The following is a 24,850-nucleotide window of genomic DNA, read 5'->3' on the forward strand; positions in this document are numbered from 1 at the left end:
ACAGCTGCCAGTGCCCGGCTTTTCAGGCAGGGGAGAACGGAACATCTCCATGGGACTCAAGGGAAGGTGCTTATCATAGGTAGAGTGTGTATCCCACTGCCTGTGTGAACAGACCCCCACTGCGCCCTGCACAACACAAGCAAGTGAGCTAGTACAATGGGCTCTCCTGTGTGCCCGAGCTGAAATGGCTGATACAGCACAGAAAGGGGTGGGTTCCTCATTCAAGACCCTGGCTCCTCACCAGCCCTCCCACTAGGTGACTTTGATCTGAAAGGGCTTTTATAACCTGATCTTGAACACATAAATCACCTAATACCTACTGAAGGATGCTGGAGTGACAGCATGAGAGTGCTCCAGTTAGGCACAGGGAAAGCACAAAGTGCTGGCAAGAGCAGGGGAACCTGGCCTCACTAATGCAGGGGGCTACAGCATGTGTAACACACTCGAGTGCCATGTGAAGACAGTATAACAGCCTGTCCTGTGCCCCAGGTTTTTCTTTGTGCCAGTGACTGATGCGCAATATTAGCAGTGCTAGGTGTGCAAACCTCTACACACGATTCACAAGATAAACCCAAAAATTTCAAACAGAAATAGAGTCTCAGCAAACAAACGGATAAAGTGAGCTTGGCCTCGTGAATGCTTATTCATCTCTGATTTAGTTAATCTGAAAGGTGCATCTCAATCCTGCTTTCTGTCAAAGGACCCTCTGATCTGCTGTGGTCTTTCTGAGCTCTTTGCAGCAGAAGTATGGCTCTGTTATTTCTCCATAGTTAAAAATGAATGAAAACCAAGAGCCAGCATTTTCTGAGGGGTGCCTTGAGTCTAAAAAAGGTTGAGAATGACTGCCCTGGGGGACTGTTGTCCATGCACATAAAAGGTGAGAGAGAGATTTTGGCCAGTTTGGTTTGGACAGTCCTTGACCTTTTTGATTAAGCTGCTCACTTGCACCTTATTTTTAGTGATGTGGACACCTATCCATTACACGCTGGATGGAAACCACCAGTTTATTACCCATAGGACACCAGGCAGCCACAAGTTAGTAGAAAATTTCAGCCACTGCAGACGTGGACTGGATTTGAATCTTTGGCACGGGGGAACCACTGGGGACATCTTAAAAAATTGCTAGGAAGTCAGCCTATGCAGAAATATGGCTTGTTAGGTCTGCTGATCTCAGGGTTTGCTTCTGAATGATCTTATATCATGGCCAGAGTGGACTGTCATCCCTAGATGCTGCTGCTGCACTGGCATTAATCCCACCCCCTCCCCAAAAGCACTGGGCGCCAGGGAGCATGTGAATAACTATAGAGAGCCCATCACTAAGGGTTTTGGCTTGCTCCCAGCACAGCCTCCCAGCAAAGGCTTCCAAGCAGACAGGCAGATACCGTATGCTCCCAGCCTACATTTAAATCTGTTTATTATGAGAAGCTTTTTTTTTTTATTGCAGACTTCTGCACCTTCTAACAGCAAAGGAAAATTCCACACACAGCTGTAGTGGTTTAATGCAGTGCTTTTTAATTGCTATGGGGACCTGGATTCAAGATGAACATGGGTCATAAGCAGAATGGATTTGACAGTCTCTGTGCAATAGTCATTACATACCCATCTAAAGTACTTAAATGGATGCCATCATCAGTCTTGGAGAACCTCACACTCTTGGTGTATTTATCCTCACAGTGTTCCTGGGAGAAAAGTGCTGCTATCCCCATTTTATAGGTTGGAAATGATACACTGAGGTGCTAAAAGATTCCTACAGTAAGCCTGAATAAGGGCAATGAACCCTGTGCTCTAGTGCCCTACCTGATGAACCAGCCCAGCATTCCTGTTCTCCAAAACGGCATTTATCCACATTTTGGTCAGGGGTTGGCTCTGGACTAGAATAGCAAGGTATGCCTTGGAGTCAGCCTGCCAGTATAATGGCAGAGTTGCATGTGGGGTCCAATACTGAGACAGCAGCATAAGATGTAAAGACAAGACTTGGGCACCTGGGCAGGAATGCACATGTCTGAACCCCCCATGCAGGGGAGCTGTGGCAGTTGGGTGTCAGAGTGGGGCTTTACATTAGAGCACCCGATACACTGCAGTGAGTGAATATGGGACAGAAATCAAAGCCCAGAGCTATAAGGAGAAAGCCACTTAGCACACAACCTAAGGACAAACCCGAGCCTGGTAACTGGGATGGCTGATTTGCAATCTCAGTAGATGGACAACACCTCTATTTTGAGAAAGTTAAAATGTCTTCTCCCTTCCTGCTAACTTGACCACCTCTGAAAAACAGGTCCAACTTTTGGATGCTACAGCGTTCTCTGTCAGCCTCTCTAGGCTAATGCTCACATATCATGCTGCCTGGGCTGTTGTCTCAGCCCATTCCCCAGTGAAGCATAGTCTTTGTGTTGCGCAGGCACACATATACACCCCACTGCAGTGACAAAGGCACCACTGTCCCGGCATGGTATGGAGCCTTCTGGCAAGAAGAGCAAATGAGAATAGGTCCTTGCATTCTGCTTCTGTGCCATGGAGGAACTTGTGCATACCATGTTCAGGAGGATAGTGACAGTGGCATGGATTTGGGGTATCTGTTCTTCTCTCACCACCCTGTACAATGCTTTCCTGGTTGTGTGCAGCTGAATCCAGAGCTCAGACTCTGGGTCTGTGACCTGGACTCAGTGCTTTTCAGATCACTTGGTAGATTAGCTTTTTGATTGCAGGAGCAGGAGAGAGCTGGAAGGTGGTATCTAATGGATGATTTTGGAAAGCTGGGGAGGCCTAAAGGGGGGTGTTGCTAGAGAGCAGGTCAATACACTGAACAATGAGGGAGGCTTGAATGGGACAGACCAAAGCAAACTCTCGTTGCAGAAAGCAATGATGGAAAGGGCCTACTAAGTTACCTAGTCCCTTTTCTAAGCAGGATTCTCTCTGGTAGATTCTCCAGCACTTTGTCCAGTCCATTCTCAAGTGACAAACTTTTACATTTTTCTTGCGGGAGCATGATAAAGTCTAAGAGCTCTCACTGGCAGTACATTCAGCCCAAACGTGTCTATAACCCCATGGACAGCTCTAAGCCTTTCCTTTCCCTTCTCAGCCTTTCTTCCCCCGGTGTCTCCCCTATCCCCTTCCTCTTAGTCACCAACCAGACAAACTCACAGTATGTGCCTTAACAGGTGGGCAAAAGCAAGACAGGACTCTTGGTGAAAGTAGGACACAAGGAATTCCATAGAAAAGCTTAGTCCTGACTCTCGGGATGGGATAGAGGCAAAACATCCATCACCATAGGGAATGTGCTACTGACCTTTCTTGCCACTGAGCCTGGACTAGCAGTGAGTGAGAACGATGTACAAAGGATGAAAGCAGAGCGAATTGTGTGTACAGAGTGGTATGTGATGTTGCCGCCTCCGGTTGCATAAGACAGACATGAGTGGGAAGTGAAATGCGATTGCCAGGGATTATAAGGAAATGGTTCAAGCTGCTTGATTCTTGTTTCTAAAAGGAGCTCTTAAGCCTTTGCTGTTCTTGGTGCTTTGGATTAGAAAGCTCACAAGATGCAGGAGACGATGAGCAGTACCCAAGGCTGCTCGGTGAGGTGTGAAGGAAGACCCCCACCCTGAGGGTGTTAGTGTTTGGGCGTCGTGGCAGGCCTCCACCTGCAGGAAACGGAGGGTCAACTGCCTCCTAAAACGGCAGGAAGCTAACAGGCTACCAACATTTCCAGGTGTCGCTGTACTTAAGCAGGTTGTTTCTGTGGAGTGTCCACTAGAGAGTGATTCAAGTAGGATAAATTCTCCACCCCTACAACGCTGATATTAGTAGGAGGTAGATGCCCACTTTCTGAAGGATCTGGTGGATTAGGGCATAGTCGGGACCCAAGCAAAAGTCCAGTGCAGTCAATGAAAGTCTTTCCATTGATCTTGGAGGGTCTGACTCAAAGCCAACAGTGAGTTTCTGTAGTTATAGACACAGTGGCATAACATGGAGGGAGAGAGAAGATGGTAGGGGGGATAAATGAAGTAGAAGCTCCTGGCAGGGCACAAAAGCAGTCATGGGCTGATCATGCTACTATAGTTGGCATGGTAGGAGTCAGCATTTGTCCTGGGCACAGAGCTGCGCTGCTACATCTCTGGATACACAGTCCTTCTATTTTCACAGGCTAGGTACCTCTCAGCCCATAGAGCTCCCAGCTCTGCCTGAGTCAGTAAAGGTGCTTCAAGGTGGTATCTCTCCATTACACTTGTCCTCTAGCTCTGCTCTCTTGCTGACGTGGCTTGTTCCACAGCTGCTGCTTTGTTTTTCAGTAATTTAAAAATAAATCTTCCAGGTGGCCTCAGCAGGTCAGGAGCACTGAGAACGTCCAGGTCATCAGCCTTTGAGCAGAGATTGTACAGATGTCTACGGTTTTCAAATGCCCTGGTCCAGAGGTTTGGAGGTGTCTCTGCAGTGAGCCATCCATTGTCATGCAGACTGACTTTAGATCTCACAGCTGCTGGACCAGGCTTAGAGGCAGTGGTAAAAAAGATGGAGTCTGAGAGTTTCCCGGAGACAGTTCATGGCTTCTTCTAGTGCCTCTTTGCCTCAACTTAATGCCCTGCAGCCCCATTCACTAGAATGCAAATGCCATCCCCTAGACATGGCCTAGACATGCTTACCTGCTGCTGCTGTCACATGCCACACCCAGAAATGCAGCAGGGGATGGGAATGCTGTCCCATGGCTGCACTCAAGGCCTCTGTCTCCAGCATCTGGAGTGTGGTGGTGAGGGAAGCCCCTGGAGTTTCCCTGCCTCATTTCTAGGTTTGGCATGTGCTGGCAGCAGGTGTTTCAGGAGCACTGGGGACATGGGATGGATGTGCCCTTACAGGCAGCATGGTCTAATGCAGCAGTTTCCAATCAGCAGTATGGGTACCACCAGTGATACACAAGCAACCTGTTAGTGGTACATGCTAACAGATTTATTATAATGACTTTATATGACAAAAAATTGCTGGTGGTACTTAAGGTTGAACTGAAAAATTTGCTGGTGGTACTTAAGGTTGTATTGTTTTAAACTGGTGGTGCGCAGTCTGTCAGAGTTTGGGAACTGCTGGTCTAGTGGGTGGAACCCTTGACAGGGACACAAGAGATCTGGGGCTTATTTCTGACTCCACTGCAAACCTGATGGCTGGCTTAGAGCAAGTAATTTCACCACTTCATGTCTCAATTTCCCTATGTGTGAAATGGGGATGATTATAGTGACCTCCTCTATAAAGTGCTGCAGGATCAGCTGAGGATAGGTGCTAGGTGAGAGACCACTATCATGACTAAAGCATGGGCAGGAGTTGGGTACCCACCCTAAGGGGCCAGCAGTGTTTCCTGGTGTGGCCAACCCTGTGTTCCAGCAAGACAACTCTACAAGGACCTGGGCACTGTTTTTCCCCTATACAAAGGCACAACATCACTCAGTAGCCAGAATACAGATCAAGCTGACTGCAATAGCTTTGGAAGATGGAGTCAAGGAATTTAAAGGGACCAAACACACACAAAGGGTTTGGGGACTAAACAGGCTGGCATGACATGACATCCTTTTCTGTTCCTGTTGCAGAGATCATGCACGATGTGATCAGGAAGGTGAAGAAGAAGGGCGAGTGGAAGGTGAGTGGAAGAATACGCACAGGGATTGAATGGGGCACAGATGGGTAGGGCCATAGGCAAAAGTGTAGGAGGAAGGGCAGGGTTGGGTTGGGGAGCAGCCTGGGAATTGCTATACCAGTGGAGAACAATAAGGCATAATGGAGGGGTCCTCTATCTGTCATCTATGGGAAGAACGAAGCAAGTAGTAGGTAGCACAAAATGTACCAGGGATTCTCTTCCATGCTTCCAGCTGTGACCACTGTGGCTGCACTGCAGTTAGTGTGACAGCTGGCACATGGCAGAGGATGGGGACTCAAAAAGCAAGTGTCTGAAGGTGGCCAAATATCCTGTCCTTTGCTAAATGTAACTCAGGATATGTACTGTGGGACAGAGGCACAGAGCAGGCAGTGAGGGAGACAGGATGTGACTAGAAAGGGTGCTGCAGATCAGGACTAATGGGCATGGGCAGAGGTAGGTCAAGAGTGACAAGATGGCAGGTGGGGCATTGCAACTTGTGGGGAGGTGCCTTGGTGTAGCTGTGTGAAGCTAGTGGTTCGACACCTTTGAGCCAGTAGCTCTAGAAATGCTCTAGTGCGTAGAATGCAAAAGCAAGTCATGCTGCATGTCCGTGGAGGCAGAGCTGTGAGGAAGGTCCCTGCTTGTGCTGGAACCTAACCAGTGTTACTGTCCCTTTGCTGTCAGAAGTGCGGCAGAGCACACCCAGCTTATCACAGTACTCATGTCCTGGTGGCCCCTGCTCACTCTGCATCTCTCCCTCCCAGGTGCTGGTGGTGGATCAACTCAGCATGCGCATGCTCTCTTCCTGCTGCAAGATGACCGACATCATGACTGAGGGGATAACAAGTGAGTGCAAAAGGGTTCTGGCTGCTTCTGCTCATTTAGGTGGCTCCAGCTGAGCCACCCAAAGTCATCTAGCACTGGGGAAGGGTGATCAGTAGAAGCTGTCTGCTGTGAGAGCAGCTTCTTCCCTTGGTAACTTTTCACTCTCCATCCACTACCAGGGAAGAACAAAGGCAACACAATTAATCTCCTCTCCTCCTTGTATTTAGCCCCTTTCTTCTCATCTCTCCCTTCTAGGGCATCTTGATGCCAGGATCCAAGCTGCCCCTTGTAGACCCACTTGCACTGAAGGTGTTCCTATGTGGTGGGTGAGCTTACTGCTCCTTGGATTGCAACATATTCTCTTGGTCAGCAAGTGCCACTCTGCCCCCATTCGCTTCCTGGTAGCAGCAGCCCCTTACACCAAGGGACAAAGCAGCATTTGATGTCTCTTGTCTATAGATTCGTTGTTACTAAAAATATTCTCACAGCCATATTGCATCTCATTCCCACCTGAAGGATGCAGTGCTCCTTCACAATCTGCTCAGTCGCACGTCTAGGTCTGAGGGTTTGCATTTGCATATGTCACAGGCTTCCTTTGCTGCTTGCTGGGGCTGGAAAAGCATGAGGATCTTGTCTCCTGGCACTATTTTAGTCCCTGGATACTGGAAATACTATGAAGAGACCAGATTTCATTTTATTTCAGGCCCACAAATAGCTCCCTGCAACATTAAAAAAGCTGTTGAAGAGATAGATCAAACTCCCAAATATGGAGCCATTTGGTTTTAGTTGGGTTTGACCAAAGGACACTGAAGGAAGTATTCCAATAGGACAGATATTGCATCTAGGGCCTGATTTTTCTCTCCTAGCAATTTGATGCAGGGTACTGGCTTCACAGTAGGTTACTTCTGATTGACACTGTGCAAAGTGAAAGTGGACCTGGGGTGTTGGTGTTTGGGTGGGAGCACAAACCGTGGGACCCTTGGAGAAACAAAGATCCTGTGATGTGAATGATACCAAAGGGGCAATGAGAGAAGGGTCTACATGGAGGCACCTTGCAAATAGCTAAGCTTGCAAGCTCTTGGGACAGGGAGCATCTCTCTATTTTTTACATGTACTATGTCAGCACAAGAGAGGCCCTTACCATAATATCAATCACTGATAATAACAACAGGCCAAGTCCTATAGTTCCTAGTTGGTCCATGGAAGATGATAGAAGTATTGCCCAAGAAAATACAACATTAGCTCTCATGGTATGCTGACGAACCTACCACTCTTTCCAAGGGATGGGGAATGCTAGAGATTATGGGCTGTTTGAGTGGAACACTGCAAAAAAAAAAAATCTTCTCAGGGGGATCCTTTTTAACCTGTTATCAAGTCTGATCATGCTATGTGTCTAGATCTTGACATGAACTTGGATGCACTCATTCTGCTCTTGTACAAAAACAACTCCATTAGAACACAGTGGAATTACTCCTGTTTTACAGCAGTGTTAGAGGGGAAAACTGGCTTGAAGAGAGCAGTATGCAGGTCCTTAGGACTAAATCCTTAATGGTGGGTGCAAATTCTTGCAGCTCTATTGAAGTCAGTAAAGCAATGACAAAGTACAGCAGCTTAGGACGTGGCCCTAAGAGCGGCAGGATGTAGCTCAGTGGTTGTTCGATAGGCACCAGGCCCCAAGGCACTTGTTGATTGTTGATGTTGGAAGCTCTTACGGTTTCCTACATTGTGTTTTTGCTCTAAAGACAAAGATTTGCATTTCATCTCTCAATGATATTGCCATCCAGACACTGATTTTCTCTGGGCTCCTGTGCCTGCCTGTGGATGTCAAGGGTCACTTTCATCCCATATTGGGTGGAAGGAGTAGGGCCTTTCTCAAGAGAAGAGGAGCTTCTGTAGGTCAGCTGTCCAGGCTATGGAAAAGGCTGCTTGTGTGGATTGGAGTAACCAGATATGGAGCTTCCCACCTGACTAGATCAGTGCTTCTGCTGGGGAACACACTCATGCATTGGAGTCCAGAGGCCACCTCAAAAAATCCATCACTGTGTCCAGCAGTAATAAGAGTTAATGCTGTCAGCCTCTGTGGGGAGGCCAAAGGCTGTTTGATATGGAAAGGCTTCCCCTCTCACCCTTACAGGTGTTCCTTCCCAGATAAGGGTGAGGTTCACTGGAAGGAGAGAAAAAGCTGGCACCTCTCTGCAAGCACAAAATCTGTCTTCTTCACAAAGAGAGGGATCCTGTTTCTAGCCTCTGTCTTCCTTAAGCATTAAGATTTAATGGGAATGTAAAAACAATCACCACCACTGAAGGGTCACCACAAAAGACGGACCCTTAGAAGTAAAGCAAGTCTAGGCTTCTCTATGCCTGGCCCCTAACAGTCATGCAGCTGTGAGGCTTGCAGCAGAATGTGGTTGTGTTGAAAGGGGTCATTTTGCAGAAGGAGGAGATGAGCATCCATGTCTCAGAAGCATCATTATCCCTTTAGTTCTCCCTTTGGGTACAGTATAGAAAGAAATTAAGAGTGAGGGACATTTTTATTTGGGTGTCAGGAGGGACATGACATTTCAGTTCTCGATTCTTTGCCAAGGGTCACTTTCATCCCATGTGGATCAGAAATGACCAGAAGAAAACCTTGATCCCTGACCATGTAGCTCTTTTCACAGCATACAGCTCCCTGCTTTAAATACTAAGGCAACCTGTCTCCTGCTGTAACAATTCCTTCCATGTTGGTTGTTTCTCTTATGCAGTTGTGGAGGACATCAATAAGCGCCGAGAGCCCCTCCCCAGCCTGGAGGCCGTGTATCTCATCACCCCATCTGATAAGGTGAATCTCCAGCATGCGGGTATCTCGTGTTGGGGTCCGATGGATGTAGGTGTCCGAGTGTGGCATCTGTGCTGCATGGGATATCTGGCAGTGCCGTAGGTGGCTCTTACAAGCTTCAGCTATGATAATGTTAAAGAGTCCTGGTGTGCAAGCTGAACTGATGTGGGTGTGCATGACCTGATTCAGGAGGAAGACTGAAGATCCTTCTGGTTAATGCTATGGCGTTTGCAATATGTTGCTTACTTGTAAGAGAGACTTAGCAAAATTGCAGTCATGTGGGTGAACTCCCCCTCGGAAGTGGTTAGCCCAGGTCAGCTGAGATTCCAACAAGGTCACTACATTGCCTTGCCTGTGCTGCCTGGACACACAGAAATTACCAGATCACATCACACTAATTGCCCACTATTTTAGGAACCCTGGTCTTGTTCCATATATATGCTATGCTTTTTTGGTCAATGATAATAGTCCAGCAGATTAAAACACCTTGCATTAGTGCCTTCCCTGGTGTGACTTCAGCAATGTAAGTTGGCACATAGGTGGGTCTTGTCTATGCCAGCAGGGACTTCAGCATTGCCCAGCCATGATCCTGTTAGCTTTGCCCTCGGACTCTAGCAACCTTAAATTTATCACAGCTATGCCCAACTAGGGTGTCCAACAGTTTGAGCTACTTCACCTGTAACCAAGTAGCACTATAGCTGAGAGCCCCTCCTTAGCCAGGAGGCCATATATCTCATCACTTCATCTAAGAAGGTGGATCTCCAGGATGTGGGTATCTTGCACTAGGGTCTGATGGATGTAGGTCATGACTACAGCCAGCCCCCAGGATCTACTGTTCTTCCTCCTGCCTGCATTCATAAAGGGCAGAGTCTTAAGGTTAAGATTTTTCATGCCAACTCAAGGATCCAGCCACCACTTCCATTGGAGTGAACTCATTTCAACTTAGCTCCTTTGTCTCCTTCGACTGCCCTAAAGATCCTTCGTGCTTCCACTGTGGAACACACCAGCCAGGCACTGACAACTGAGAATGAGTAAATATCCATCTCCTAAGATAATGGATTGCAGCTAATGGTTAATTCTGTAATATGTAAATCATATGTGATTGAGACCAGCCAGCGCACACCAATCTTGATCTATCTGTCATACCAGCCACATCTGGGATTCTTTGACTTTTCTCTTGCAGTCTGTCCGTTCACTCGTCAATGACTTCAAGGATCCCCCTACCTCCAAGTACCGGGCTGCCCACGTCTTCTTCACTGACTGTAAGTAAGCTGCCACCTTCATGAGATCTTTCTTCATTTCCCCCTGCCTGATCTGCAGCATCTAGTAATCAAGGCTCCCAAACACACATTGGCACCTCCACTGCAAAGGAAATGCAGGAGCACTGGAAGGAACGAGCATGCATTGCTTGCAAAAGATTTGGAGCAGCCTTTGCCTGAGAAGGAATCCTTGAAATCAGAGTTAGGGAAACCCCTGCCAGGGAACATAATTCATTCTCTATCCAATGCATGGCTGTTCTCCCTGTGACAGTGCTTTGTCAAATCTGATTCAAATGACTCACGCAACGGAGCTTTCAACAGTTACTTCAGGAGACTGCTGCGTAATCTAATAAGGCCTCATTGTTAAGAGACATTCCCTGATACTGAGCCTTTGCTCAGATTAATCTCATTGCTCCTAGTCATACACATGGGATCTCAGGTTTTGGAAGTGGAATATTTCTGTCAAGATCCCTATCTATTTATTTCATCAGGGGCTAAACTCACCCCAGTAGTGTAACCCCATTCAAGTCAATGGGGCTGCATCAGGAGTTGAAGTCAAGGGCCACATTCTGCATCCATTACACCAATGTAAAACTGGTGTCACTCCCTTGACTTTAGTGGAGACTCATAGCAGAACCAAATGGCTTTTGGCACTGGACACTGTGAGCCAAATTCTGCTCTATTAGGCTGCTGTAAATGGCGAGTAACACTGCTGATGGCAGTAATGTTACTCCAGCATTATGCAATGTCACAGATGGGAATCAGGCTGCATGTCACCCTTGTGTATTATTTTCTTGCATTACTTCAGATGAGAGGATGGCCAGGGTAGTGGTGGGAGGGGAGTGGGGGGTCAGCAGAGAATACTCCATTGTACCTCAACTTAGCCTGAAATTCTCCCTGGCTGTTAAAAGAAACTTGGCCCAAAGCTACAGCAGAGCCCAGGAGACAGGTTTACAAAAGAGAGTGAATAGGATTATGACACATCACGTAAGAGCACAGCTAGAGAATTTCAGCATGGACACTGTTCGCACACAGCAATAACTAAGAGTCTCAAACTGGGATGCAAGCTGGTGAGTCACTTTGGCAGGGGAGGGAAAAGCTGACCTGGTTTTCTTGACCTATCAGAGTGTGCTAAAGCATTTCAGCCCTCAGCTCGCAGAGGAGACTAATACAGCCTCAGCATTTTGGTTCTGAGCAGTATCTCCTGGAGTCAGTGGACCTCGTTGTCCTCAAAGGAGTTTGGGGCAGGCGTTTGTCTGATACTGGTATAATCTACAGGAGAAGAGCATCAACTTATATCCTAAATAACAGGTGTTTCTCCCCTCAGTGCAAGTCACTCCAAGGATTCAGAGAGATCCTCCATCTCCTCCCTTTGTTCTCTTTACTCTCTCTCCTCTCTCTTTCATATCTCTGGGGCTCTTCAAGGCAGACCTCCTGCCTTTACCATTGCTCTGGGGGGTTTCTGTCTATCAGGGCTGCTTTTATGACTAACAGGAAGGGGGAAGCCCCAAGCTGGTGGAAATTTGCTACCACTCCATCCTTGCCGTGGGAGGGGTGTTCAGGTAGCAAGGTGCCTCTTTTTGTGCTGCCACCATAGGGGAACATGGATAATCTTGGAGAAGCCGCATGGTTTAGTGGCTAGGGCTGGACTGCGACCCAGCAGACCAAATTCTGTTTCTGGCTCTACCATGACCAGCAGCTTTGGGCAAAGCCCTTCCCTTCTTGCTTGCTTTGTCTATTTTGATTTCAAGCATTCTGGGTCAGGGACTGTCTTTTACTGTGGATATGTAGCACAATAGGGCCCCAGGAGAACCAGATTTTCTTCCCAGCTCCCCATGCCCACCCTCTCAGCACCTAGCCTGTAAGAAGAGGCTATGGGTACTGGGCTCCCATATCTAGGCATTTATGCCATGCCCACTGCCAGGTGATGCGATTGCCTTCTAGGGAGGCCAAGTTCATTTACAATGTGTGGAAAATTGCTTTGAGATCTCAGGGTGCACAGTGCCAGAGAAACAGTATGAATACTGTGGGGCCTGCCTGTAAACTGCTGTGTTTAGATTTTTTTTATATTCAGTGCCTGGTTGTGATCTGGCTTTTGGCCTTTGGGCATGTGGCACCCAGGGATTTAAAGCCTCTCTTGAATGGTCTGGTTCTCTTCTCTCCAGCTTGCCCTGATGCCCTGTTCAATGAACTGGTGAAATCTCGTGCAGCAAAAGTAATCAAGACCCTGACGGAAATCAACATTGCCTTCCTCCCCTACGAGTCTCAGGTGAGTCCAGGGCAGCAGAGCACAGCAAGAAACAGCAGGGATGGCTCCAGCCATCCATTCAGCCAGGTCCTGGGGAAAGGTATGGGAAACCCAAAAGTCAAGTGTTCTAGGTTGGCTGGCTGGGGACTGTGGTCAGGGATGCTCCAGGTTCATTCAATAGCTTGGGCTCACATACCTTGGAGGAGCAGTGTTTATGTAACACCTGGAAATGAGATATTGAATGACTAAGCTCTCTTCCCAGAACAGTTTTTTACCTCCTGCCATGCTCTCTTATTCTTGTCTCCTTCAATTATTTCTCTGAGCTGACCTCGGTGGTGTATTTAGTGACATGTTCCTCCCCTGGCCCACACTATCATCTGCCATTGGCTGGCTATTTTGGTACCATCAGAGATGGGCCAATAAGTTAAGGGCATGGGAGGGATGAAACCTCTTGCCATCTGCTGTAGAAGAGGCCTGTGTTATGCTGGGACTGGAGCATGCGACTAGGAACAGATGGCATTCAATGTTCAGCATCATTAAGCCTCTGAAAGCCAAATGTTGCAATGATTCTTCTAGCTGGGCAAACCACATGTGCCTGTGCAGGAGACACTTTTGCCAGGCGTGGATACTGGAATTGGGTACCTTTTTATCGTGAGTGTGGGGGCAGGGACAGCCTTAGGTGTATGGTTCCTGTTGGTGTAGAAACGACTTAGTTTCTGTCCCCTGCCACCTCCCTCCACTTGGCCAAGCTATAATGACAAACATGTTTCCAGCATGGCAGAGGATGGATGCTACTGTGCTTCCCATCTCCTGTTCCTTCTGAGCTTGCTGTCCAAACTGAAGCTGATGACTGAGTTTGTATTGGGAGGCTGAGGCTAGGAAGGGAGACAAAACCTGGTCTAATGGGCAAGATCCTTGAACTGAGGGCCAGGAGGTCCCAGATCTAGGAAGGGAGGCAACCTGGTCTAATGGGCAAGAGGGCCAAGAGCTCCCAGATCTTTGCACAGGAAGGTTATGGATTGAGTTGAGTAAGTCACTGTACTGCTCTGTGCCTCATCTTCCCCTGCTTCTTCTAGTTACAGCACACACTTATCAGGGCAGAGACTACTATGTGATTTTCTACTCTGCCTCCTGGACGCCCAACAAAACTTATAACCCGGGGGAAGAACGCTGAGATTTCATTAAACTACACTCAATCCCCTTAGCGGCATCCACCACAGCCTCACTTCTGGGAAACGTCTGTGCTGCCACAGCTGCCTAGTTTCTGTTATGGCTTCTACACTGGTTTGAGCTGACACAGAGCCTTCTATTGTGAGGGGGCAGCACCTTCTACCCCTAACACGTGTAGCCCACTTCTTGGATGTTTGTGGTGGGGCACTCGCATCTAACCTTTCCCTCTGCCATTCCTGTCCCACCCAGGTTTACTCCTTGGATTCTGCTGACTCTTTCCAAAGCTTCTACAGCCCCCACAAGGCCCAAATGAAAAACCCCATCCTGGAACGCCTGGCAGAACAGATTGCCACCTTGTGTGCCACTCTGAAGGAATATCCAGCCGTTCGATACAGAGGGTAAGGCAATGCACATGAGGTGGAGAAGGTGCTTCAAAAGACATTGGGTGCTTGGTAGTGAGGGGTGGGAAAAGTGAAAGGAATCTGCTAAAGCTACCTAGGTGTCCTTTACTGGCATGGGGAGAGCGCCATCCAAATTGTGCCTTCTCAGGGCCATCCCAGGACATCACATGGAAAGTGACACCTTAATGAACATGAGGACTATGACCCACTCAGCTGTTCTGCCACATGTACAAAAATACACAATTCCTGGTAATAGCAGCACCTGCTAAAATAGTATGATTTAAGGCATTTAGATGTATATCCCACCCCCAAGCTGCTTCTCCCATCTCCTTAAAACCAACGTTCACAGAAGATACAGGAGCAATTACTTGATTTTTGTACCTTTCTCTCTACTCCACCTTGTCTAGAGATTACAAAGACAATGCCATGCTGGCCCAGCTTATCCAGGACAAATTGGATGCCTATAAGGCTGATGATCCAACCATGGGTGAGGTGAGTGTGGGTTGTGGAGTGCTGGACACTGACAGAAGAAATTAGGAGAACAGGAGGAGTTCAAGAAAGCACTGATGGTCTCGTTATACTGTTAGACCAGAACACTGGTGAGAGTGTGTGTGTGTAATTAAGGTGGCAAAAGCTAACCATGTATTAATCATTTAAGAAGCTTCACATACATGTAGAAATACAGCTGTCATTTTGAGCCACTGCAGTGTTGATATTAGTGATTGCAGCACTGTGATGGTGATAAAGGTATAGTTACTGGTGTTAGGCAAGAGATATGGAAATATCTCTTGCACTGATGGCTTTGGTAGAAAGTTTAGGATGCTATTGTGATCGTTGCGATCTTGGATGACTTTGCAAAGGGTGAACTAGAAAACACCATAGCTAAAAGCATGAGCACCTACAGAGTGAGCTTGAAAAAAAATCAAGACTCTCTAGCTGAGGCTGTAAAAAAATCACATCTCCTGTGTACAGGGTAGCGAAGAGACCTCTCTGCAAGTACTTGCAATGAACAGGAGTTAAAAACGTGTTCCTTCAGTGGAAGAGTTTGGTTTTTGCTCATGATTCAGTCTAGATGGGCCCATGAATGTAGGGTGATACCCTAGTAGGCTAGATTGTCATCCACATTTCCTCCACCAAGACAAGAACTTGTGACTGACCTCAAGCCCATCTAGGAAGACATTCAGTCTCCATGATAATGATTCAGCTGAGGGAGAATCCACTGCATTCCTCAGGAACAAAGATTTACTCTTTGTTTCTTTAGGGCCCGGACAAAGCTCGCTCCCAGCTCCTCATTCTGGACCGTGGCTTCGACCCAGCCTCCCCAGTGCTGCACGAACTGACTTTCCAAGCCATGAGCTATGACCTGCTGCCTGTTGAGAATGATGTCTACAAGTGAGTAGGGGGGCAATCACCAAGGTGATACAAAATGCAATGCCTAGAACTATAGGAACCTTGCAGCCGGATGGAACCCAAAGAACTCAGTAATTGGAGTTGGCTCCAACATAAATGGAGACACCCAAATGGGAAGCATTCAGCTTTAAAGGTCACATCTAGGCATTTTGGCTGTAACCTCCCTCCAGCTCCATTGGCTTTACCTGCTGGAGGGGGTATTGAATTGTGAGAAACAACTTGCCTAAAACTGCTTTGAGTCCTGTTTCTGCAGGGAGGTGACATTTGCAAGAGTTTTTCCTTATCTCGCTCGTTACCCTTAAACCATTGAAGACCTAGAGAGGGATACTCAAGTTGTCTAAGAGCTGGTGGGGTCAAAGATTCCTTCTTGTTCCTCCTCCAGTCTCTACATTAAAAAGGGACTGTTTCCTCTCCAAGTCAAAAGTATTCTAGCCTGAGCTAAAAGATTCCCCAGAGTCCACTTCAGATGGGTACACAAGATTTAGTTCTGTCTGTTTGACCCACTGCATGCAGACAAACAGATCGACACGTCTCCCTGTAACCATCTCACACCAGAATCAGGCTGCAGTAGCTAATGGACTTCACTTATTCTTATTTGGGTTGCCGTGGTGCCTAGAAGCCCCAGTCTCGGAGCAGATAATTGTGCTTGTCACTGTCCAAATATAATGCCAAAAAATGGTCCTTGCCTAGACCATAGGGTAAATCATACTGTGAATAAATTCCAGAGCAAGAGATTGATGCCCAGCACAGCTCCAGATTACTGTGTGTTTCTTAGGAAGCATTAATAGGATATCACTGAAAACCCTTAAGGGCACCAAGTAGGAGCAGGTCAGCACCACTTCCATGGTGTGTGTGGGATTAGCACCATGAATCAGATGCTGCCTGCTTGCTCCTCCTCTGGGTGCTTTACTCATAGGAATGAGAAAACACGGCTGTCTGAGGGCAGCCAGAGCACATGCACCCAGAACCACCCGTATGGTACATCCATGTTGAGGTGGCAGTGTGTCACGACAGAGATGGCTCTGCACATGCCTGGCCCAGAAATATCCTGTTGAGGCTGCTCCAGGGTCATTCTCCAACAACTGCTCTCAAGCTCATTAGGAACTGAGACCTTGAGAGAAACTTTTTGTGAAGGTGAGGGGATCAGATAGGTGGGAAGTACTTCATGGAGGTGCTCCCCGGAAATGTTGACAAGCCCTCAGTCTTGTGAACAAGCGGTCTCATCTCTCCTCTTTCAGCCTGGAGTGGAGGAGTTGCCTCAGGGACTAAGCAGGAGATTTCATAGATGTTAGGGCTGGAAGGGACCTCGGAAGATCATCGAGTCCAGCCCCCTGCCCTAGAGGCAGGAAGTCAGCTAGGGTCAAAGGATCCTGGCAAGATAGACGTCGAAATGTTTCTTTAAAGAGTCCAGAGTAGGTGCTTGCAGAGTGTGATGTGTTTCTCCATTGTCAGCTTTTCCTCACGTGATGCTCCCTGCTCTTTTCTCCAGGTACGAGACAAGTGGCATTGGAGAGGCCCGGGTGAAAGAGGTTCTTCTGGATGAGGATGATGACCTCTGGGTTGCCTTACGCCACAAGCATATTGCAGAAGTGTCACAGTAAGTGCTCACACCCTTCTATGTGCCTGAAGCTCATGGAGTCTAGCCCCTGGGACAGGCACCCCTACACAAGGCCTCATCAAGAAATTAACTTAATGCCTGTGTCAGGAAACCAAAGTCTATTGGTGAGATGAATAATAAAGGCAGGTTCTGTGTGAGCATTTCAGCATGACTCTGCCAACACACCAGTCTTGACCCACAGTGTCCTTCACTAGTCTGGTCCTAAGACCCCACATCTCCGCCAATCCACAACAATCCAGAGTTGCAACCTTCTGCTAATCCCACATGGAGTTTCCCTGTACAGATCCACTAGTGCACTGCAGTCCAGAAGTGATCTGACAGCATGAGGAAGGCACAACAGTCCTTGTATTCAGTCCTGATGACAGGCCTTGTATTCATGGCTCCTGCCTTTAGCTACTCCATCAGCCATTCCTGTTGAACAAGAACCAGGCGTACACCAGAAAGCTATCACTGTTATAATGCTAGAGACAGGGAATCAAAGAAGTAGGGTAGGTGGGACCCAGGGAGTAAGGGTTTCATTGACTATTGTGGCCCCTTCTCCTTTCCAGGGAGGTCACCCGCTCTCTGAAGGAATTTTCTTCCAGCAAGAGGATGAACACTGGCGAGAAGGTGATGCCATGTTTGGGTTGCACTTCAGCTAACACATTCCCTCTGCAACATAGGATTTACCCTCCATGGTGCGATTTTTGGTCCACTGAATATGGTCTTCTGCATCAGGAGACACCACCATATTCTTGGAAACATAGGAATCGCTAGGTCCTATCACAGCTAGGATCTGTCTAGTCCTATATCCTGCCTTTTAGTGTCAAGTACCAACAGTATCAGAAACCCTGGTGTAGGCAAATTTCCCCACAGAGAGTTTTTCCTTCCAACTGTCAATGGCTAGAGCTTGGTTCATGCCCTGAAGCATGAGGTCTATATCCCATGTTCTTTTAATTCTCTCTTTGGATGTTCTCATTCTCCATATAAATATCCAATCTCTTTCAGGACCCTTGTGAACTTATGGCCTCAATAAGATCTTGTGGGAATGGAAAAAACACTATTATCCTGCCCTCAGCCAATGACATGGGGTTGCACATGGGTGCTGGGATGAATGATCTTTTTGATTTATTCTGGCATCTGTTTTTCTTTAACTTCTATACTTGCAAGATCTTATAACGGCTCATAAAATGGTCAGCTGTAAGAGGAGATGGGAAGTTGTCCTAACAAATGCCACCAGAACCTTGAACAGAGAACTTTGTATTTGAGCAGCTGCCTGAGAAAAAGGAGGGGGTTGCTGAAGTGGGAAGCTTTCACTGGTGTCTTCCCTGGTATTTCTCCTTTGATGGGTTTTGCAAAAGTTAAGGTACACGTAAAATTCAGCATAGGAGAATCCTTGACATTTCTTTTCTCAGCAGACCACTATGAGGGACTTGTCTCAGATGCTGAAGAAGATGCCCCAGTATCAGAAAGAACTCAGCAAGGTAAAGGGAATGGAAAATGGAAGGCTGCCCACAGAAAGGAACCGGTGTTTGAGCAACCTTCCTCACAGAATGGCTAAAGCTAGCCCTCCTCCCATGGCCAAGACTGCAGGTCTCCAGTTGTGCTTAGTGGAGCCCTTGCTAGTATTACAGAGAATGAATACTGTTGAGGCTGAAACAGGGCTGGTGGTATTGGGGTGTGGAGCTTTTAGGAAGACAGCTAGCATAGGTAAGAAGTTGGGACGGGACTTTTCCTCAAACACAAGGAAGTAGATGCCAAGCACCCTGCATAAACTTTCTGTATAATTATTACAGCTAGAGACCCCAATGGAGATCAGGGCTCCATTGTGCTGGGCACTACACACACTTAGCTTTTGGGAAAGGACTGTCTCTTACTAAATGGAGAAGACAGAAACACAGAGAAGGAAAATTAACTTCCCAAGGCTACATGGCAGGTCAGTGGCAAAGCTGGAACGTGACCCCAAGTCACCCATAAAAAAGGGTCAGAAATTTGTTGACAAAACTAAAGATTTTATTGACCCTGAAAAGTTTCTTTTGAAACCTCTCAGGCTTGATGAACTTCATAGAGGGGCCAGGAATCCTTGGGGCTGCAAGCCATTAGTGGATCTGCCCTGGGCCTGGTACCCCTGGGAGCTGGTCAGTGGATTGATTATTAGATTACCAGTGAAATGGAGAGGAACATCAACCTCATTGAAAATCTGCAGGGTCTGGGAACTCCTGATTCACCAGAATATTTCTAAAATGTGGCTTTTGGTCCTGTTCAAACTGAAATTAAATTAAAAAAAGATATGTGGAGATGCAGAACCCTGGTTTTGCACACACATCTCAGTGCTGTGCTCACCTTCTGTAGTCCACACTAGCTTGGTGGTGATGAAGGGGCTGGGAAAAATGAGGAGGGGGACTATTACTGCCACGTCAGCTATTTGAGGGAAGCACAAAAATCACACAGGATGCATTTCTCTAGCCAGGATGGCATTCATCACTGTGTATGTAAAACAGGGACATCTATAGCGTCACAAGAAGCCTGTTCATACATACATTTAATAGAGGGCCAGATTCTTGGCAGGTATTCATCAGCATTATTTCCCAAGGACCTAGGATCTGGGCCAACAAGCCAGTGTTAAGTGCTGGGGAACATATTGCTGCTAATGCTAGAAGCGTGTCTGTACCTCTTGTATCACCATAGTACTCCACCCACCTGCACCTGGCTGAGGACTGCATGAAGCACTACCAAGGCACCGTGGACAAGCTCTGCAGAGTAGAACAGGTATTGGTCTCCTTTCTGTCCCTCTGGCATTATGCTCTCCACCCTGTACTTCACCCCCAGCTATTGAGCAACTTCTGAGCAAAAAAGGTCGGATAGAACCCAAAGGAGGAGACCTCCTAGGCCACGGTGTTCCTTCTCCAAGCCACGCAAGCTTATTCCTTTGAAGCCTCAGCTTGATTTTAGATGCATACGTGATGCCTAGTCTCAGGAGGCAGACCTTGCTGTGCCTAAAGACCTGATGGTGGTACAGAACTAGGAGATTATGCACTTGGGATCCGGGCACAATTCGTTCCCTCTTGTGGCCTTTCCAGAATCTCCTTGGAACGCTGGAGATATGCCAGGAAGTGAGACTTTCTCTGCAGAGTTGGCTGTAAATGCATCTCCTTCTAGCTTTAAACTAGTCTGGGCCCTCCTCACACACGGAACATGGAATAGGGGGTTACTTGAGACATTTTTCCCCATGGGAGAAATTTCTGGAACTAGATCTGGGCCTGTGGAGAAATGGCCTGGCCTTGTCAGATTATTCTTTGACCTACCAAGCAAGGCAGAATCTCCACAATGAAGCCTTTCCATCCATCACCAGCCCAGATTTGTCTCCTGATGGCCACAGTCCAAGTATTCAGCAAGTCAGATTATGGCTGAGGTTTGAACTCACTTAAAAGCTAACAGCTGGCACATGCAGCTCACTTACTGGGGTAGACTAGGCTGGGAAAGGAGGTTGTTTTAGCTTCTTCCTGATCCTCAGCCTCCCACTACAGAAGCAAAGCTGGCTGGTTGCTTTCTTCAGCCTTAGTGATCCATCTGCCCCATCTAGCTCAGTTTCAGTGTTCAGGGCCCTTCTGAAGCTTAACACAAGCTTGGACTTTCTTCTTCTTTTTTAATCCATGCAGTCCAGGCTATGATGAGCTCCAAATCCTGGGCTGCTCCCTTGCACATTGGTCAGTGGGTATAAGCAGTTCTGATGGAGTCAGAGTCTAGTTTCCACATTTCCTTCAAATTCAGATTTCCATTCTTTCCATTGTGGTTTGCAACGTGGTGCTGGAGTTGACCCTCAGAGTGAATGGTGTGTGTATTCTCTGCAGGACCTGGCTATGGGTACCGATGCTGAAGGGGAGAAGATCAAGGACCCTATGAGGGCCATTGTGCCAATCCTGCTGGATGCGAATGTCAGTACTTATGACAAAATCCGCATCATTCTGCTCTACATCTTCCTGAAGAATGGTAAGGGGAGAAACTATGGAGCAGCTTGGGTTGGTGAGGGATCGAAGGGGTCCAAGGAAGGACAAGGGGACAGATGGAAGGTGATAGCAGCGGAGTAGATCCAGGTACACACTTCTTCATGCTGCATAGAAGGGCACAGAGTCCCTACCAGACTTCCAGAGATTAGAGCTAGTTCCCTGATCTTCTGCAGCACCACTAAGTAATAGATTGGGGAGATTTTACACTTCTAACCTACAGAAATGGTTAGGACATTGACTGCTCAGAGAATGAATGACTCAAACTGCTAATTTTTGACAGTGCTCAACTCATAATAATTTTCTAACACTAATAAGCAGTTCATCCTCTCCGTCATCTTCCATTCAGGATTCTCAAAGTACGCTGCAAACATTCCTGCAATTTCAGTCCTCTCAAGAGACAGGTGGCATCAACATATTTGATAGAGGGAGGATAATATGGTACAGAGAGTGAAAATGGCATGCAAAAAGTCACTTAGCAGTACTATGGCAGAGCTGAGAGTCGGGCCATGGCCCCTGACTTCCACGCCCATTTTCCGACCCACAAGACCATGCTAATTCATATGTTGCCAAAGTTCAAGGGATGTAGAATTGATATACAATGTTGGTTTTTAGGACAGAGGGCAGTTATGAGGGAGGAAAGTAGTGAAGTGAAATAGGAGCTGGGAAGGAAAAAGCGACACCAACTTTCTGATGTTACCCGAGAATTCTCATGATGGATTGATCTTCAGGACTGATGCCTGATGGCAAGTGGCCTCTGAGAGATCCCTAGATTGGGAGAACAAATGTATTTTAGTTTGGGAACCAGTTTCCTGTTTGTGTCTCTAGGCATCACTGAAGAAAACCTGAACAAACTGATCCAGCATGCTCAGATCCCACCAGAGGACAGCGAGATCATCACCAACATGGCCCATCTTGGAGTGCCCATCATCACAGATGTGAGTGTTCGACAGAAGCCTGTTGCTGTAACAGAAACTTCCGAGTACCTGTCTGACTCTGGACCTCAGCCCCAGAACACACACAAATTAGGATTGTCTAAGAAAGTCCTATAAGCCTACTGATTCTCCGGTATTGTTAGACTGTGAATAGCTGTTGTTCTCAAACAGTTACAACCCTGGCATCAATTAACCTCCTACCCCTAGGTATCCTGGATTAGGAGTGATTTAGCTGACAGGCACAGAAAGGGAAGACTACTGATATGACAGCTGAACTCTCATTGGCTATGGAATTGTGATTAAATCTGAATGACTGGTACTGATTGGTCTCTGCGGAAGCTGGAATGAAGGAAGTGAGTGCATGTATGTAACAAAGACGAATTAACGAGTCTGTTGGGAACTTAGCTCTTGCTACTGCTCTTACCTCTGGGTCAGAAAGTTCTGGATTTACCCTAACTAGATCTTATTGTCTGGCACAAGCAGGCAGTGAGATCCCAGAGGTACCATGATCCAAATGTCTGGGGATCCATGAAACACGAGGTAGAGAGATATAGGTCTAATTCAGCTTCCACTTAAGGAATGGAAAAGCTCCCCAGGATACCATAGGGAGATACCTAGCCTCATCACCATCCCTGCTCAGATTTCCATTCCACTCTCCCCAGTAGAGACCAAGGTAACAATTGTAGCACGTGCCTGGGATGGATTGAGAGCTGCTGTGTCTATGGCTCTGTAGTGATTAGCAGTCAGAAATTCCTTCTGCCAGAGCAGGAGAAGGGAGAAGAGAGGCCAAGAGAGAAAAGTCTGTACTGTCCTTATCTCACTGCAAATGCTCAGTCTGGCAGTGGAAGGACCTGGACTGAGAGGCACAGGACAGGCAGCAGAAGTGCAGTATTCTCCCTCCCACCCCTGACCCTTGTAGGTGCTATTGCCTGGCCCGGTCTTCATGGCGCATCCAAGTTTTGGCTTTTCTCCCAAAGCTGTCAACATGTTTGCACCAGCCATGACAGCTGACTTTACTATGTGAACCCCTTAACTACAGAGAAGAGAAACAAGACTTCACTAACTTGGTTTTTACAGGACCCCAGTCATTACCCTCAGATAACAGCAACTTTATGATTACTACCAACCTGGCCTGGCCTCAAACTGCTGTCTGAATCCATTATCATCTAATGATTCTTAGAAAATCCCCTACAGACTCAGTGTTGAACCACCATTTTAATGCCTGTCTCTACTGTTGTTTGTGTCCAGTCCACCTTGCGTCGCAGGAGCAAGCCAGAGCGGAAGGAGCGCATCAGCGAGCAGACCTATCAGCTCTCAAGATGGACCCCTGTTATTAAAGACATAATGGAGGTAGGCCCCAGAAAAGCTAGGGGACAGGATTGGCAGAGGTGTGAAATGAGGATGGTGTTGCTACTGGAAATGTTTGATGCGATCTTAGAAAATCCTGGGGCACACGACTTCGATTATAGATTCTGTGGATCAGGGACCACTTCCCCCCAGGTTTGTACAAAAGCTAATCCAGTAAGGTCCTAATCCATGTCTAGGGCTCACAGGTAATATTGCAATAGAAGTACATAATAATTCACCAATTTCTGAGACCACATGGTCTTTTACTACATGGCACATCTGGGCTGTATCTTCCCCTTCTGGGATCCCAGTTGAACCAGCAGGGCGGATGCTGAGAAATGATACCACATGCTCCAGTTCACGGGAATGATTTTTCATTCCCTTTAGTATCTGATTATTTAGAGGTGCAAAATGAAGCCCAGCTGCAGACATTCAGCACTATTGAAAACCCACCCTAAGCTTTAGTGTCTCTGAACTGTTCACTCTGTCTGGTATCTCTTCTCCCGCACCTCAAAGATCAGATCAGAGTTATAGATTCTGTCTGGCACAGAGTACAATGCAGACTGAAGCTGGGTTTCAACAAAAATGTTTTTTAATCTGTTCTTCGGTGGCAACTGGAAAGCCTGCTTTCCAATCAAAACTGTGCAACTTTGGTAAGCCAAGTGGGGCCGGCCTGTTCCTTTCAGGCAGGGCATGTGCTAATTCCTCAGTGACACTTTAGGGAGGACTAGTCTCTGCTGGCACCTAGTGGCAAAAAGCAGAGGGACACTACTGAGCATTTGGAGAGATGCACGTATGTTTTACCACTGAGCAAGCATCTGGTACAAGGGTCTGATCTTTGCAGCTCAGTACCTCCTTGCTAGACATAACTGAGCACTAGAGCACATGGGTCCCACAACAAGAGCCAAATCTGGTAGAATATCCCTTCCTCATCATGTGACAGTAACCCTCTCTGCCTTCTGGTCCATGTCTTCAGAGAGGTTAAAGTTGAACAATTGCTGCTTAAGGAAGTAGGATTTTTCTGCAGTGTTGTTGGCAGCCCAAAGGGCCAGGTCAGGGTTGCCAACCCTCCAGGATTGCCCTGGAGTCTCCAAGAATTAGATATAAATCTCCAGGAGACTACTGAGAGTCACCTGGGAGCTAAATGATAGGGTATTCATTAAAATAAATATGAAATCTTGAATCCAATTTATACAGTAGTCCAGTGGGTTTTAAAAATGTA

The 24,850-nt window shown here is 47.2% G+C and overlaps 1 protein-coding gene across 4 annotated transcripts in view; it reads left to right on the plus strand.

The window, feature by feature from the left end:
- Positions 1–24,850, plus strand: part of STXBP1 (syntaxin binding protein 1) — a 66,989-nt gene that overhangs the window by 24,386 nt on the left and 17,753 nt on the right. For 2 of the 4 annotated variants that reach the window (XM_019475879.2, XM_014608214.3), the window contains exons 2-16: positions 5,568–5,617; positions 6,379–6,460; positions 9,184–9,260; positions 10,441–10,519; positions 12,682–12,785; positions 14,184–14,332; positions 14,743–14,827; positions 15,597–15,727; positions 17,235–17,342; positions 17,912–17,972; positions 18,758–18,826; positions 20,031–20,111; positions 21,194–21,332; positions 22,175–22,284; positions 23,530–23,631. In XM_019475879.2, coding sequence (XP_019331424.1) covers positions 5,568–5,617; positions 6,379–6,460; positions 9,184–9,260; positions 10,441–10,519; positions 12,682–12,785; positions 14,184–14,332; positions 14,743–14,827; positions 15,597–15,727; positions 17,235–17,342; positions 17,912–17,972; positions 18,758–18,826; positions 20,031–20,111; positions 21,194–21,332; positions 22,175–22,284; positions 23,530–23,631 — 1,427 coding nt within the window. The remainder of the gene's footprint in view (positions 1–5,567; positions 5,618–6,378; positions 6,461–9,183; positions 9,261–10,440; positions 10,520–12,681; positions 12,786–14,183; positions 14,333–14,742; positions 14,828–15,596; positions 15,728–17,234; positions 17,343–17,911; positions 17,973–18,757; positions 18,827–20,030; positions 20,112–21,193; positions 21,333–22,174; positions 22,285–23,529; positions 23,632–24,850) is intronic. The other 2 variants (XM_019475880.2, XM_006271260.4) reach the window with 1 other exon arrangement.

The sequence above is a fragment of the Alligator mississippiensis genome, chromosome 12 (assembly GCF_030867095.1).
Source record: "Alligator mississippiensis isolate rAllMis1 chromosome 12, rAllMis1, whole genome shotgun sequence".
Lineage (NCBI taxonomy): Eukaryota > Metazoa > Chordata > Crocodylia > Alligatoridae > Alligator > Alligator mississippiensis.